This window comes from Scyliorhinus torazame, chromosome 19 (assembly GCF_047496885.1).
Source record: "Scyliorhinus torazame isolate Kashiwa2021f chromosome 19, sScyTor2.1, whole genome shotgun sequence".
Taxonomy (NCBI): Eukaryota; Metazoa; Chordata; class Chondrichthyes; order Carcharhiniformes; family Scyliorhinidae; genus Scyliorhinus; species Scyliorhinus torazame.
In genome coordinates this window covers 66520865-66535437 of record NC_092725.1, presented here as the reverse complement: position 1 = coordinate 66535437, position 14573 = coordinate 66520865, and the positions used below count along the sequence as shown (strand labels likewise).

The window sequence follows — 14573 nt, the reverse complement described above, 5'->3', positions numbered from 1 at the left end:
TACCACATTCCAGCCACTGTCAACTGATGAATCATTACTCCTCCATGTTGAACACCACTTGGAGAAAGCACTGAGGGTGGCAAGGGCACTGAATATACTCTGGGTGAGGGACTTCAATGTCCATCATCAAGAGTGGCTCAGTAGCACCACTGCCTACTGAGCTGGCCAGGTCCTAAAGGACATAGCTGCTAGTCTGGGACTGCAGCAGGTAGTGAGGGAACCAACAAGAGGGAAAAATATACTAGACCTCAACATCCATAAAAATGTATTTCAAAAAATACAGACATCAACTGTTCGCCAATGCTCCAAGCTAGAGGTGTCACAATGTGCCAATTAGTGGGAGTCATAGACTCATACAGATTTACATCACAGAAAGAGGCCCTTCAGCCCATCATGTCTGTGCTGGCCATCAAGCACCTATCTATTCTAATCCCATTTTCCAGCATAATCCCATTTTCCAGGAGCAGGACATCAGGACAGCTCAGGGACTTGGAAAAACGTGTACCCATGGTGATGATTCCCATGTAACATTTAGTGTTATTGCACCAGTTGCAAGTAACATCACCTGAATTGGTGAAATTCAACACAGGCTACACTTTGAGACATCCCATAATAACGACTTGAATTGACATAGCACCTTGAATGTAATAAAATGTCCCCAGTTGCTGCACAAGAATGTTATTGGACAAAGTTCAACAATGGAATTGTGAGGAGAGGGCCTAAGACATAATGATCAATGAGGGACAGGCAAGAAATGCAACATTTAAGCAGCATTTCGGTGAGCACTTGGAATGTCATAGCATGCTGGAAAATGGGAATAGGATAGATGATTGATGACTGCCACGGACACGATGGACTGAATGGCCTCTGCGGTAGTCGGTATTAGAGGTATTACAGTACCCTGTAATGCTGTAAGACCATTGGTGTAGGAGGTACTGTTTTCATTGGTTAAGCCTGTCTGCTGGTTCCGCCCAGTAAGGCGGAGTATAAGAGGCCGTGTCTCCCCAGCAGCTGCCTTCTGTACCTGCGCTGCTGGGGGAAACATCTAGTGTGATAAAGCCTTCAATTGTCTCCAATCTCGCTCCTGGAATTATTGATCGAGCATCAGCCTAACTTTGTGCTCAAAAGCTTTATGACTCAATAGCTGAGCGATGAAAATTAGGCAAAAGACCAGAATTGGAAGTGTGGAAATCTCAGAGGATTGTAGAGTTGGAGAAAATTTTGGAGATAGGCAATGCAGGGGTAGCGGTGGGGTGTTAGGGGTGTGTGTGTGTGGGGGGGGGGGGGGGGGGATTGGAAACATAGATGAAAACTTTAAAATCAAGACTGTAGCGTATCAGGATCCAAGCCAGGATTATTGCATTAATAGGACTTGTGGTGAGTTAGGATACAGACAGAGTTTTGAATAGGCTCAAGTTTATAGACGGTAGAAGATCGGAGGCTTTGCAGGAGAGCACTGGAATGGTCAGGTCTTGAGGTGAATAAAGCATGAATGAGGCTTTCAGCAGCAGTTGAAATGAGGCACGGGAGGCATAGGAGATGACTCCATCCTCCCAATATTTATTCGGAAGAATGTTCTGCTGGATATAGGAAAGCTATCAATTATAAACCAAACTATCAACATTCTGTAAAACAAAATCCTTAAACGATGCAAACAGAAACCCAGACAAACAACTGTATCAATACTGGAGTTCATATAACTTATAGAATTTTCAGAATCCCCACAGTGCAGAAGGAGGCCATTCGGGCCATCGAGTCTGCACAAACCCTCCGAAAGTGCAGCCCACCCAGGCCCATTCCCCCGCCCCATCTCCGCATCCCCACTTACACATCTTTGGACACTAAGGGGAAAATTAGCATGGCCAATCCACATAGCCTGAACATCCATGGACAGTTGTTTAAGTCTGGGAATAATGTTAACGGTAAAGTATTATTTATTTAATCAATTACCTCTCTAATATTGTTAATAGGCTAGCTATCCAGGGACTCTAATCATTAATTAATATCAATATCAGAAATGAACCTCAACTATAAATTTATAATCAAGCCTTTGGAACGCTTACTTATTTTGACAATTATCCTTAGATACTAATTTTTTTCATATTCAATATCTACGTTTAAGTGCTAGTATATTAAGAGTGATAAAATCTGTTAGTTCATTTATGTATGGTTTCTTCTTTGGTAACTTTTTCTCAGCAGGTTGCAAGGATCCTGATTGTTGGTAGTTGGAATACAAATTGAATCCAGATTGATAGATTTAAGAGCAAATTTCAACTCCGGGACTCAGGCTGCCAGACATAACTTAGTTGATAATCTCCAATGAATTCTTGACAAGGAGTTAAAATAGAGGAATTAACAACTGATCTCGTGCCTCAGAACAATATTTTGTCAGAGTATCGATTCCAATGTTGCGGAAGATTCAGTGGATTCCAAGAAAGCTTCAAGGAACTTTCTAGAAATAACCGAAAGTTAAAACTTTGAAGTTAATAAATTGAAAGCAATGTCACAATATGGAGAGATTATCGAGTAAAATCTATAAGATTAAATTGTCAAGGTTTCATTGAATATACATCAAACTTGCAAAGTGCATCACAACTATTTTTGATTAGCTTGTCTCTGAACCCAGAAGAAATAAAGTAACTGTGCAGCCAGGAGATATATGTGTAAATTGGTTAAGATATCGAGACAGAACAAAATTCTGATGGGAGCTCACCAAGGCAACATCACTAAATGTGACAGCAAACAGTTTCCTAAATGGAGGAGTGCATATATTTTCATATCTCAGTGTGATAGCTGAATTCTGTACATTTGCTACCACACATTGTAAACATGAATTGTAATCTCAGACATTAAGTATAACTTCATAACACTTTTGTAACATAAAATTTCCATTTTTCTGGCACTTTCAATATTGCACCACATCTCAAAGCTTGTAAAAGGAGCAATTATCAAGCATGATGTTACACCGATAATGATTAAGAGATATCAGGGCAGCTGATCAACAGTTTGAGGAAAGAGGTATGTTCGAAGAAGATTCTTAGAGGAGGAGAAAGAGGTGAAGGGATATCGAGCAGGAATGCCAAACCCTCAGGCCTCGGCAGCTGAAAACGTAGCTGCCAATAGTGGAGCGAAGAAGATAGGGGATATGTAAGTGGTCAAAATTGGAGGATTGCGGAGATCTTGAATGGTAGCAGAGTTGTAGGAGGTTATAGTGATAGGAAGGAGCAAGGGGCAAGGACGTGGAGAAATTTGAAAAAAAAGTTTGCGAATTTTGAAATTAGGTTTTGTTGGACCGGGAGCAAATGTAGACCAGCGGGCAGATTTGATGGGTGAATGAGATTTAGTGAGATTTAGGGTATGTACAGCAGCATATTGAATAATTTCAAGTTTATGGCGATTAGAAAATAAGGCCAGTCAGATGAGCATTGGTGTAAATGTGATAAAAAAGACATGAGGGGTGTTTCTTTTTTAAAATTCTTTCATGGTGTGTGTGAATCTTGCTGGGCCAGCATTTATTGCCCATCCCTAATTGCCCTTGGTGGTGGTGAACCACCTTCTTGAACTGCTGCAGTCCATTAGGAGTACATACACAAATGGTGTTGTTAGGGAGGGAGGTCCAGTTTTTTGATCCAGTGACATTGAAGGAACGGTGAGATATTTCCAAGTCAGGTTGTGTGCGGTATGGTGGGGAACTTGCAGGTGGTGGTGTTCTTATGCACCTGCTGTCCTTGTCCATTTGGGTGGTAGTGGCCATGGGTTTGGAAGGTGCTGCCAAAGTAGCCTTGGTGAGTTACTGCAGATGGTACACACTATTGCTACTGTGCGTCAGTGGTGGAGGGAGTTGGTATTGCACATGGTGGAAGGTGTGCCAATCAAGCGAGCTGCTTGATGGTGTCAAGCTTCTTGAATGTTGTTGGATTTGCAATCATCCAGGCAAGTGGAGTGTGTTCCATCACACTCTTGACTTGTGCCTTGTAGATAGTGGACAAGTTTTGGGAAGTCAGGAGGTGAGTTACTCGCCACAGGAGTCCCAGCCTCTGACCTGTCCTTGTAACCACAGTATTTATTTGGCTGGTCCAATCATGGTCTTATCAATAGTAACCTCCAGGATATTGATAGTGGAGGATTCAGCAATGGTAATGCCATTGAATGTCAAGGTGAGATGGTCAGATGCACTCTTGCCTGGTGATTGCCTGGAACTTGTATAGTGCAATTGTCAGCTCCAGTCTGAATTTTGCCCAGGTCTTGCTGCATCTCTACACAGACTGTTTCAGTATCTGAAGAATCCCAAATGGTGCTGAACATTGTATCAAGAGCATACATCGATATTTCTGACCATATCATGGCAGAAAACTCATTGATAAAGCAGCTGACGGTGGAATCTAGGACACTACCCTGAGGAACTCCTGCAGTGATATCCTGGAACTGAGATAATTGACATCCAACCACCACAACTATCTTCCTTTGTGCCAAGTATGTCTCCACCCGACGGAGTTTTCCCTGATTCCCATTGACTCGTTTTGCTACGCTCCTTGATGTCATAATCGGTCAAATGCTGCTTTAATGTCAAGGGCAGTCAGCCCTGCTTCACATCTGGACTTCAGCTCTTTTATCCATGTTTGAAACAAGCCTGCAACGAGGTCAGGAGTTGAGTGTCCCTGGCGGAATCAAAACTGATCAAAAATCAGTGAGCAGATTGTTGCTGAGTAAGTGTCATTTGATTGCACTGTTGACTACACTTTCCATTATGTCGCTGATGATCGCGAGTAGACTTGATGGGGTAATAATTGGTCAGGTTGGGTTTGTTCTGCCTTTGTGGACAGGACATATCTGGGCAGTTTTCCACATTGCAGGGTAGATACCAATGTTGTAGCTGTACTGGAACAGCTCGTCCCAGGCTGCAGCTAGTTTTGGAACACACGTCTTTAATACTACTGCTGGATTGTCAGGGCCCATAGCTTTACAGTATCCTGTGTCTTCAGTCATTTCTTGATATCACATGGAGTGAATTGAATTGGCTGAAGATTGACATCTTTGATGCTGGGGACTTCAGGGGAGTTGGAGATGGATTATCCATTTGGCACTTCTTGTTGCAAATACTTCAGCCTTCTTTTTTGCACTGATGTGCTGGACTCCCTGCATCATTGAGGATGGGAATGTTGGTGTAGCCTCCTCCTCCTGTAAGTTGCTTAATTGTCCGTCACCATTCATGACGGCAGAACCTAGATCTGATCCATTGGTTGTTGCATTACTTAGCTCTGTCTATCATTTGTTGTTATTGCTGTTTGACATGAAAGTAGGCCGGCATGGTGGCATAGTGGTTAGCACTACTACTTCACAGCATCAGGGACCCAGTTCGATTAGGACCTTGGGTGACTGTGTGTGTGGAGTTTGCACATCCTCCCCATGTCTGCGTGGGTTTCCTCCTACAGTGCAGATTAAATGGATTGGCCATGGTATATTATCCCTAAGTGTCCAAAGGTTAGGTGGGGTTACAGGGATAGGGTGGGGGATTCGGTCATACGATGGCCTTTCAAAAGGTCAGTGCAGACTCGATGGACTGAATGGTCTCTTTCTGCACTGTAGGAATTCTATGAAATGCACAGAATTTGTCATTCTAGTCCCATGTGGTAGCTTGACCAGGTTGACACTTCATTTTTAGATATTCCTGATGTTGCTCCTGGCATGCCCTCCTGCACTCTTCATTGAACCAGGGTTAATCCCCTGGTTTGGTAGTAATGGTAGAGCGGGGGATACGCTGGGCTATAAGGTTACAGATTATGGTTGAATACAATTCTGCTGATGGTCCAAAGCGCCTCATGGACCCCCAGCCTCGAGTTGCAAGAGCTGTACAAAATTGGTCTATTTAGCTCCGTAGTAATGCCAGAAGCACAATGGATAGTATCCTCAAATGTGAAGATGCACTTTGTCTCCACAAGGACTGTGCAGTGGTCACTCTTACCAAAACTGTTTTGGACAGAAGCATCTGCAATAGGTAGATTGGTGAGGATGAGTGAAGTTGTTTTCCCCCCTCTTATTAGTTCCATTAACATCTGCTGCAGATCCAATCTAACAGCTATGACTTGGCCATCTCGGTCAGTAGTTGTGGTACCAAGTCACTCTTGGTGATAGACATAGAATATACTCTGCATTGGAGAATTCAGTGCTGTTGACACCCTCAGTGCTTCCTCCAAGTGATGGTCAACATAAAGAACGACTGATTAATCAGTTGAAGGAGGTAGGTGGCAACCATGCTTGACGTGATGCCATGAGGCTTCATGGGGTCCAGAGGCGATGTTGAGAACTCTCTGCGCAATCCCTTCTGACTGTATACCACTGTGCCACCACCTCTGGTGAATCTGTCCTGTTGATGGGACAGGACATACCCAAGGATGGTAATAGTGGTGTCTGGGATATTATCTAATGATACAGAATGATTCCGTGAGTATCACGATGTCAGGCTGTTGCTTGACTAGTCTGTGAGACAGCTCTCCCAATTTTGGCACAAGCCCCCAAATGTTAGTAAGGGGTACTTTGCAGGGTTGACAGGGCTGGGTTTGCCATTGTCATTACTAGTGCCTAGATTGAATCTGGGTAATTGTTTCACTTTCAATCTTTATTGCAGACTTTGTAGTAGCAATTTTAGACTTTGAAGGTCATTTCAGAGTGTATTTAAGAGTCAACCATATTGCTGTGGATCTGGAGTCACATGTAGGCCAGGCCAGGCAAGGATGGCAGATTTTCTTCCCTAAAGGACATTAGTGAACCAGCTAGGTTTTTACGAAAAGCGGGACTTCTGGGAGGAAACCGGAACGCCTGGAAGAAATCTATGCAGGCACAGGGAGACCGGCCGAGAATCGAACCTGGGACCCTGGCGCTGTGAAGCAACAGTGGTAACCACTGTGTTACCGTGCTTCCTCCGTGTACCCAAACAGGCGCCGGAATGTGGCAACCAGGGGCTTTTAACAGTAACTTAATTGCAGTGTTAATGTAAGCCTACTTGTGACAATAAAGATTATTATTACTTCTGAGGCTGTATAAGGCTCTGGTCAGACCCCATTTGGAGTATTGTGAGCAGTTTTGGGCCCCATATTTACGGAAGTATGTGCTGGGCTTGAAAGGGCCCAGAGGAGGTTCACAAGAATGATCACTGGAAGGAAGGGCTTGTCAAATGAGGAATGGTTGAAGACAATGGGTCTGCACTTGTTGACGTTTAGAAGGATGAGGAGAGATCTTATTGAAACTTACAGGATACTGAGAGGCCTAGATCGAGTGGACATGGAGAGAATTTTTCCACTAGTAGAAAACACTGGAACCCGAGGCCACAGTCTCAGATCCTTTAAAACTGAAATGAAGAGGAATTTCTTCAGCCAGAGGGTGGTGAATCTGTGGAACTCTGCTGCAGAAGGCTGTGGAGTTCAAATCTCTGAGTATCTTTAAGACAGAGATAGATGGGTTCTTGATTAATAAGGGGATCAGGAGTTATGGAGAGAAGGCAGGAGAATGGGGGATGTGAAAAATGTCACCCACGATTGAATGGCGGAGCAGATTCGATGGACCAAATTACCTAATTCTGCTCCTATGTCTTATGGTCTGGGCACTGGTAAGATTTGCCAAGCAAATACATTGGTGGATTCCCATTTTGGAAAGTGTAGATTTTCTAGTAAGTCTAAGGCAACGTTCCCATGGCAGAATACCTAGGCCCACTCCTCCGCACTATCCCTGTAACCCCACCTAACCTATACACCTTTAGCATGGCCAAACCACCTAAACTGCGCATCTTTGGACTGAGAGGGGAAACCATAGCACCCGGAGGAAACTCGTGCAGACTTGGGGCGAATGTGCCAACTCGACGCAGTCATCCAAGGCCAGTATTGAACCCGGGTCCCTGACGTTGTGAGGCAGCAGTGCTAACCACTGAGCCACCCCGGTGGAATTCTTTCCAATTCTCCCTACTTGAATCACTTTCTGTCTGTATATCTGACCTATTTATCTGACCTGTGTTGTTGTCACAAGTCTCTTGGGTATTTGTATCACACACTTCCTATCTCAATAAACAATTTTCATTTCATTTCAGTATTTCTGTCTTATCTTTCTGTGTAAGTCTTTTATCACCACTCTTTTGGATGTATGTAATATATTAGGGATAGTCAGCACGGATTTGTGAGGGGTAGGTCTTGCCTTACAAATCTTATTGAATTCTTTGAGGTGACCAAGCATGTGGATGAAGGTAAAGCAGTGGATGTAGTGTACATGGATTTTAGTAAGGCATTTGATAAAGTTCCCCATGGTAGGCTTATGCAGAAAGTAAGGAGGCATGGTATAGTGGGAAATTAGGCCAGTTGGATAACGAACTGGCTAACCGATAGAAGTCAGAGAGTGGTGGTGGATGGCAAATATTCAGCCTGGATCCCAGTTACCAGTGGCGTACCGCAGGGATCAGTTCTGGGTCCTCTGCTGTTTGTGATTTTCATTAATGACTTGGATGAGGGAGTTGAAGGGTGGGTCAGTAAATTTGCAGATGATACGAAGATTGGTGGAGTTGTGGATAGTAAGGAGGGCTGTTGTCGGCTGCAAAGAGACATAGATAGGATGCAGAGCTGGGCTGAGAAGTGGCAGATGGAGTTTAACCCTGAAAAGTGTGAGGTTGTCCATTTTGGAAGGACAAATATGAATGCGGAATATAGGGTTAACGGTAGAGTTCTTGGCAATGTGGAGGAGCAGAGAGATCTTGGGGTCTATGTTCATACATCTTTGAAAATCTGGAAAAGGTGCAAAGAAGATTTACCAGGATGTTGCCTGGAATGGAGAGTAGGTCTTACGAGGAAAGGTTGAGGGTGCTAGGCCTTTTCTCATTAGAACGGAGAAGGATGAGGGGCGACTTGATAGAGGTTTATAAGATGATCAGGGGAATAGATAGAGTAGACAGTCAGAGACTTTTTACCCGGGTGGAACACACCATTACAAGGGGACATAAATTTAAGGTGAAAGGTGGAAGATATAGGAGGGATATCAGAGGTAGGTTCTTTACCCAGAGAGTAGTGGGGGCATGGAATGCACTGCCTGTGGAAGTAGTTGAGTCGGAAACATTAGGGACCTACAAGCGGCTATTGGATAGGTACATGGATGACGGTAAAATGATATAGTGTAGATTTATTTGTTCTTAAGGGTAGCACGGTAGCATTGTGGATAGCGCAATTGCTTCACAGCTCCATGGTCCCAGGTTCGATTCCGGCTTGGGTCATTGTCTGTGCGGAGTCTGCACGTCCTCCCCGTGTCTGCGTGGGTTTCCTCCGGGTGCTCCGGTTTCCTCCCACAGTCCAAAGATGTGCGGGTTAGGTGAATTGGCCAATGATAAATTGCCCTTAATGTCCAAATTGCCCTTGGTGTTGGGTGGAGGTGTTGAGTTTGGGTATGGTGCTCTTTCCAAGAGCCGGTGCAGACTCAAAGGGCCGAATGGCCTCCTTCTGCACTGTAAATTCAATGATAATCTATGATTAATCTAGGACAAAGGTTCGGCACAACATCGTGGGCCGAAGGGCCTGTTCTGTGCTGTATTTTCTATGTTCTATGTTCTATATCTACATAACTCTTGTTCACATTCCTGAACTGATGTCTTAGGTAAAATGTAAGGTCTAGAATATGCAGAAAGATGGGACGCCAGGTTGGATGTAGGATGGGGTGAAGCTGTCACAGGTATGTTACAATATTTCCTACAGCAGTTCACAGAACAAGTGGTACTGACCAAGGTTGGGAGAAGCCACAGGAACATGGGTGAGAATAAGTGGAGACGCTATGGTCTGCGATGGCTAGACTTGAGATAATCATGAGTGATGGGGTTTGAGAGCTCTGGGATATGGATACAGCTGATGGGATAGAGGTTTGAACCCAAACAGACTGTGAGGGAGGCTGCAGTCCAGCAAAACCCATGGGTCAAGTCAATAACATACTGTGGCTAGTGTAATCCAAAATGCCGAAAATGTGAATTTGGCTTGAATTTGAATCTACGAACTCTCATATTTCAATCAATGATATTTCCAGAGAAAAAAATCATACTTTTAGACTAAAGAACTGGTTTGACAAAATACTCCTAATGGCACTTCAAAGCATGTCCATGTGATACTGCAGCCCGACTCTATATGTAGTACTATAACATTGCTACGACTCACATCTCTATGCATGTGTTATGAAATGCAAACTTACCTGTCTCTCCGCAGTGTTTTCCGACAGAGACCGAGGACTATGAGTCCAGGTATGTTCTGGGATCTCTGGTGCAAGTGCATAGTGGGGCAGGCTGCGCATGCTCAGGCCAGTGTTTTGTGTTCTTCGCAGAGGTCACCATGCTGGGAGCATGGAAAGCCGCCCAAGGGAAAGGTTGTGGCGGATAAAGATAAGCCCAGGTAACTGGGTGCGCAGGGAGGACGAAAAAGAGGCTCCAGGCTAGAAAAGTGTGGCTGTTAGCTGGAGCTCCTGAGAACTCCCAGGGGCCATTTGATAGATTCATATTGTTAGGGCCAGGGAAAGTCCTGGGGAGCTGAGACTGCAGTGGAAGATTGCGGGCTTTATGCTGCTGACTGGGTTAGGGCCCAGAGGGAGAGTTGTGAGCCATTAAAAGCATGGTGTAGCTGGGGAGATTGGAACTTGGTGAAATCCAAGGGAAGTGCCAGCTCAGTTAAGCTAGCTGTCTGCTAAAGAGTTAAATTTTGCCAGTGATTAGATGCTGGCACGTAGCCCTGTGAATCACGTGAATCAGGAGGAGCGACTGAACCAACAGGAGATGAGCAGTCATTGAGGCAGTCCAAGTTGGATTGGTTTTCACGGGAATTCGGAGACTGGATCTTTGAAAGTGAAGAACTGAAATCTCTCAGGAGTGAGGTGAGGTATTATCATACATGAAGGCAATGCTTGGGTTAATGAAATGTATACAGACAGCCACTAGAAGGAGCTAGTCCTATGAGTATATGAGGGATGATGCTGAGCCTTGTGGGACAGATGAAGGTTGGAGAAGATGGCGGGGCATGAGACAGAGAGCAGTTGTGCATTAGAGAGTTCTGCAGTTGGAGATAGCATAGTTTCATATTTCTTCTTTAGAAATGTGAACAAATCACAGTAAGTAGTGCAAATAAATTTATAGTTTTGTTCGTTAGCAAAGCTTGTTGTTCTTTGTTCAACGCTACGCATCCAAGCCATCCAGGTAAAGCAAAGCAGATAACAACACAGGAAGCAGAATTTTAATAGATTTGTGTAACTGATAGAGGACACTGACATCTCGGTGGGTTACTGAGAAATCTCTGGCATTTTCCTTGATTGCATCTGTCATTTAATGTGCAGTGAGGTGTGTTTGACCAGTTTGCCTGTTAATTCATCTGTAATTCATGTTAATTCTGAATGCTAGAGTAGAAGATTGATATTATAAATGGTTTTATTTTTCTGACTATATATGGTAATGCTTATTCTGTTTATTTAAAACCATGGAATTTTGTGGCTTTATTCTCTTAGTAAGTAACTTGGATTTCAAACATTTGTCTACTTTAAACAAAAGGTTACTGGTCCTTACCTGGATTGCAACAGTACAGGACGCAAACGCATTACCATATAATACTGCAGCACGTGGCTCTGTATACAGTAGAGCCCCTGCATGCAATTACTAAGCTCTTTACTGCGTTGCCAAGGTACCCCACCCTCTAAAGAAATTGAAAAACCTACCAAATTATAATAAATCTACTGCTAGAAATGCTACAAATTAAATATTGCCCTCCATTAAAAGTAGGTTGCATGAAATGTGCTCTTTTTCCCCTAAATTTAGAGTACCCAATTATCTTTCTTTCCAATTAAGGGGCAATTTAGCATGGCCAATCTACCTACTCTGCACACCTTTGGGTTGTGGGGATGAAACCCATGCAGACACGGGGAGAACGTGCAAACTCCACACAGACAGTGACCCTGGGCCAGGATCGAACCCTGGGCTGTGTCCTCGGTGCTGTGAGGCAGCAGTGTTAACCACTGTGCCACCATACCTCCCTGAAACGTGCTTTTTTAACCATTTTATTTCACAGAGGAATCAATGAGAGAAAAATACAAATAAGCCACTGACAAGATAGTAGTTTTCAAATGCACTTTTTTGCAGCAAAAAAGGAACATCGGGCTATCTTTATAAACTAAAGTCCAAAGCAAAAGTCATGTGCAAGCCACCTTTTGTATAGAACTTGCATATTGTTGAAGAGACATACTGTTGAAGTGTTTCATTTTGTACACATCAGAAAAAGCTCAAGAATGTCAAATTTCAAACCATCACAATTTATACGACAGGGGGAAAGGTGCTGATAGGTTGGCAAGTCAACTCTGACTGGCCGATGCATTGCCATGACGAAAGCAACAGGGAACAATGGGTTCCCTATGCTTCCAGGTAATTAAAAAAATGTCAAGGCTTGAACATATTTCTTCAGTTTGCAGACAAGGTGTCCCTCGTATGAATGTGTATTGCCACTATCCAGCATCAATAAACCATGTTATGAGCTCAACTGACAATCTTAGCTTGGCTGTCAGTGTAACTATTAGCGCACTCAGGGTTGTTCAACAAGCAGATGTTTTGTTCTTGAGTTTTGCAAGTATGGGCTGGTTGAACAGAGTACATTGTCTGTACTCTGTCTATTATGAACAGCTGCAGGAAGATGCTGCTTGAGTCGATCATGCCAATCGCTGGGACTTATGGCCTACGCACCTGGCATCACACTGGCACTGAAACTCATATTGTTCAATTGATTGGTGGCAGATCATCTTTCCGGATTGACGGCAGCATCCTATTGGTGGAAAATGCCACTCGTGTTCTCACTGTACAGTGTGAAATGGCTTGTTTAACCTGTTGTTCACATTTTTTAGATATTTTGCCTTTTCAGGATTGATCATTACAGTGGCAACGCGAGTGGTATTTTGCACCAATAGGATGCTGCCATTCATCCAAAAGACGTTTCGCCACCAATCGATTGAGCAATATCATGTATGAATTTCAGTGTCAGTGTGATGCCAGGTATGGAGGCCCATCATCCCAAGGAGTGGTTGATCAATTCAACACATTGCTTTGGCTGTTCGCAATAGGCAGAACTTGCAATACCCCAAATATCTACTGTTAGATGTGATTCCACGATTGTGAGCACTTGCTGAACAATCTTGCGTGCTCTAAAAGCTACACCATAACAATCGATTTAAGATAATCAGTTGAGATCATTATGTAGCTCATTTACCTTTGCAAGAAGCAATATACATTCACATGCAGGGACTCATTCACTGCAAACAAAAGGAATATGTTCAAGCTTTGCACTTTTTTGGAATTACCTGGGAGCTTGGGGAGCCTATTGTTCCCTGTTGCCTTTTCCATGGCAATACATTGGCCAATCAGAGTCCACATGCCAACCAATTGCATCATTTTCTCCTGCAGTTTAAACTGCTGTGATGGTTTGAAATTTGGCATTCTTGTACTAGTCCTGATGAGTGCAAGATGAAAGCTTCGACAACATGTCTCTCTTTTAAGCAATATCTGTGAAGAGACAAATACGAGAGAAAAAGAAAGCAATAAAAGCAGACATTCAAAGCATTTCACGAGAAAAACATAACTGATTATGATCAATAACAAAATGAGTAACATTTGTCCAATTGAACATAAAATGCTTACTTCGCTAAGCTGCAATGCAAGTACTGTAGTTACAGGCTGACATGTATTCATCGGTGTAAGTAATTGAGTTTTATGATAAAACAGTAACTTTCCTTAATTACATCTTTCTCTTTAGTTTTCCATAAAAAAATACTTTTAAAAATAGTTAACAGTGGAAAATGTTGCATTTGTTGGGGAACGCCAACCACAAGCGTATCCTCAGACTATGTTGCAGGAGTGTTATGCAGATGTCAATAGACCAAGGTTAGTTTCTTCATAGAAGAACAAGAGTTTGGTTTTCAATGCTCAATCTTGTCATACTCAAACTGAGACTTGGACTGAATATTCCCACCCAAAGCTCTGCAGTAGTGTTTCTTCGAAAAGAATACACTGATTTTGGTTCATTTAAAAAAATGAAATATAGTGGGATTCATTCTTGGTAAAGTTGGACTATTGTGCACATCAAATGTTAGACGTCCTCAGCTTCAGCAACAACAGTATCAAATATCTGGTAGTGTGTCTTCTGCTCAGAGCCGTCACTGACATAATAGGACTTGATGCAGCATTCCAGCCAGGGGCAGTCATCTGCAGGCACATGGATCACAAAGACTGTTCAGTATGATCAAAGCAGATTTGATAAGAGTCTCTTAGCAACACAATAGATAGACCGACTCGGGTTTCTTTCTGGCCAATCAAAAAATATATATTTGTTTTTAATTCTGCCCTTTAATTTCAGAGGCATTCTTACATCTTCAGGGGCAGAGGGGAGGGTGGAAGTGGAGGGAGTGGGGGGAGCACGGGAGAGGAGGAAGGAGCAGAGCGCAGGAGAGTAGGGAGAGTGCGGGAGATGAGAGCACGAGAGGGAGGGAGCTGGAGAGAAGAGAGCGGGAGAGGAGGGAGAGGGAGAAGAGAGAGGAAGTGGGAG

At 43.5% G+C, this 14573-nt stretch overlaps 1 protein-coding gene across 3 annotated transcripts in view; it reads right to left on the bottom strand.

Moving 5' to 3' along the window:
* Positions 1-12101: 12101 nt before the first annotated feature.
* Positions 12102-14573, bottom strand: part of pot1 (protection of telomeres 1 homolog) — a 436401-nt gene continuing 433929 nt past the window's right edge. For all 3 annotated transcript variants that reach the window (XM_072484445.1, XM_072484444.1, XM_072484446.1), the window contains one exon: positions 12102-14233. In XM_072484445.1, coding sequence (XP_072340546.1) covers positions 14118-14233 — 116 coding nt within the window. In that variant the 3' untranslated portion in view covers positions 12102-14117. The remainder of the gene's footprint in view (positions 14234-14573) is intronic.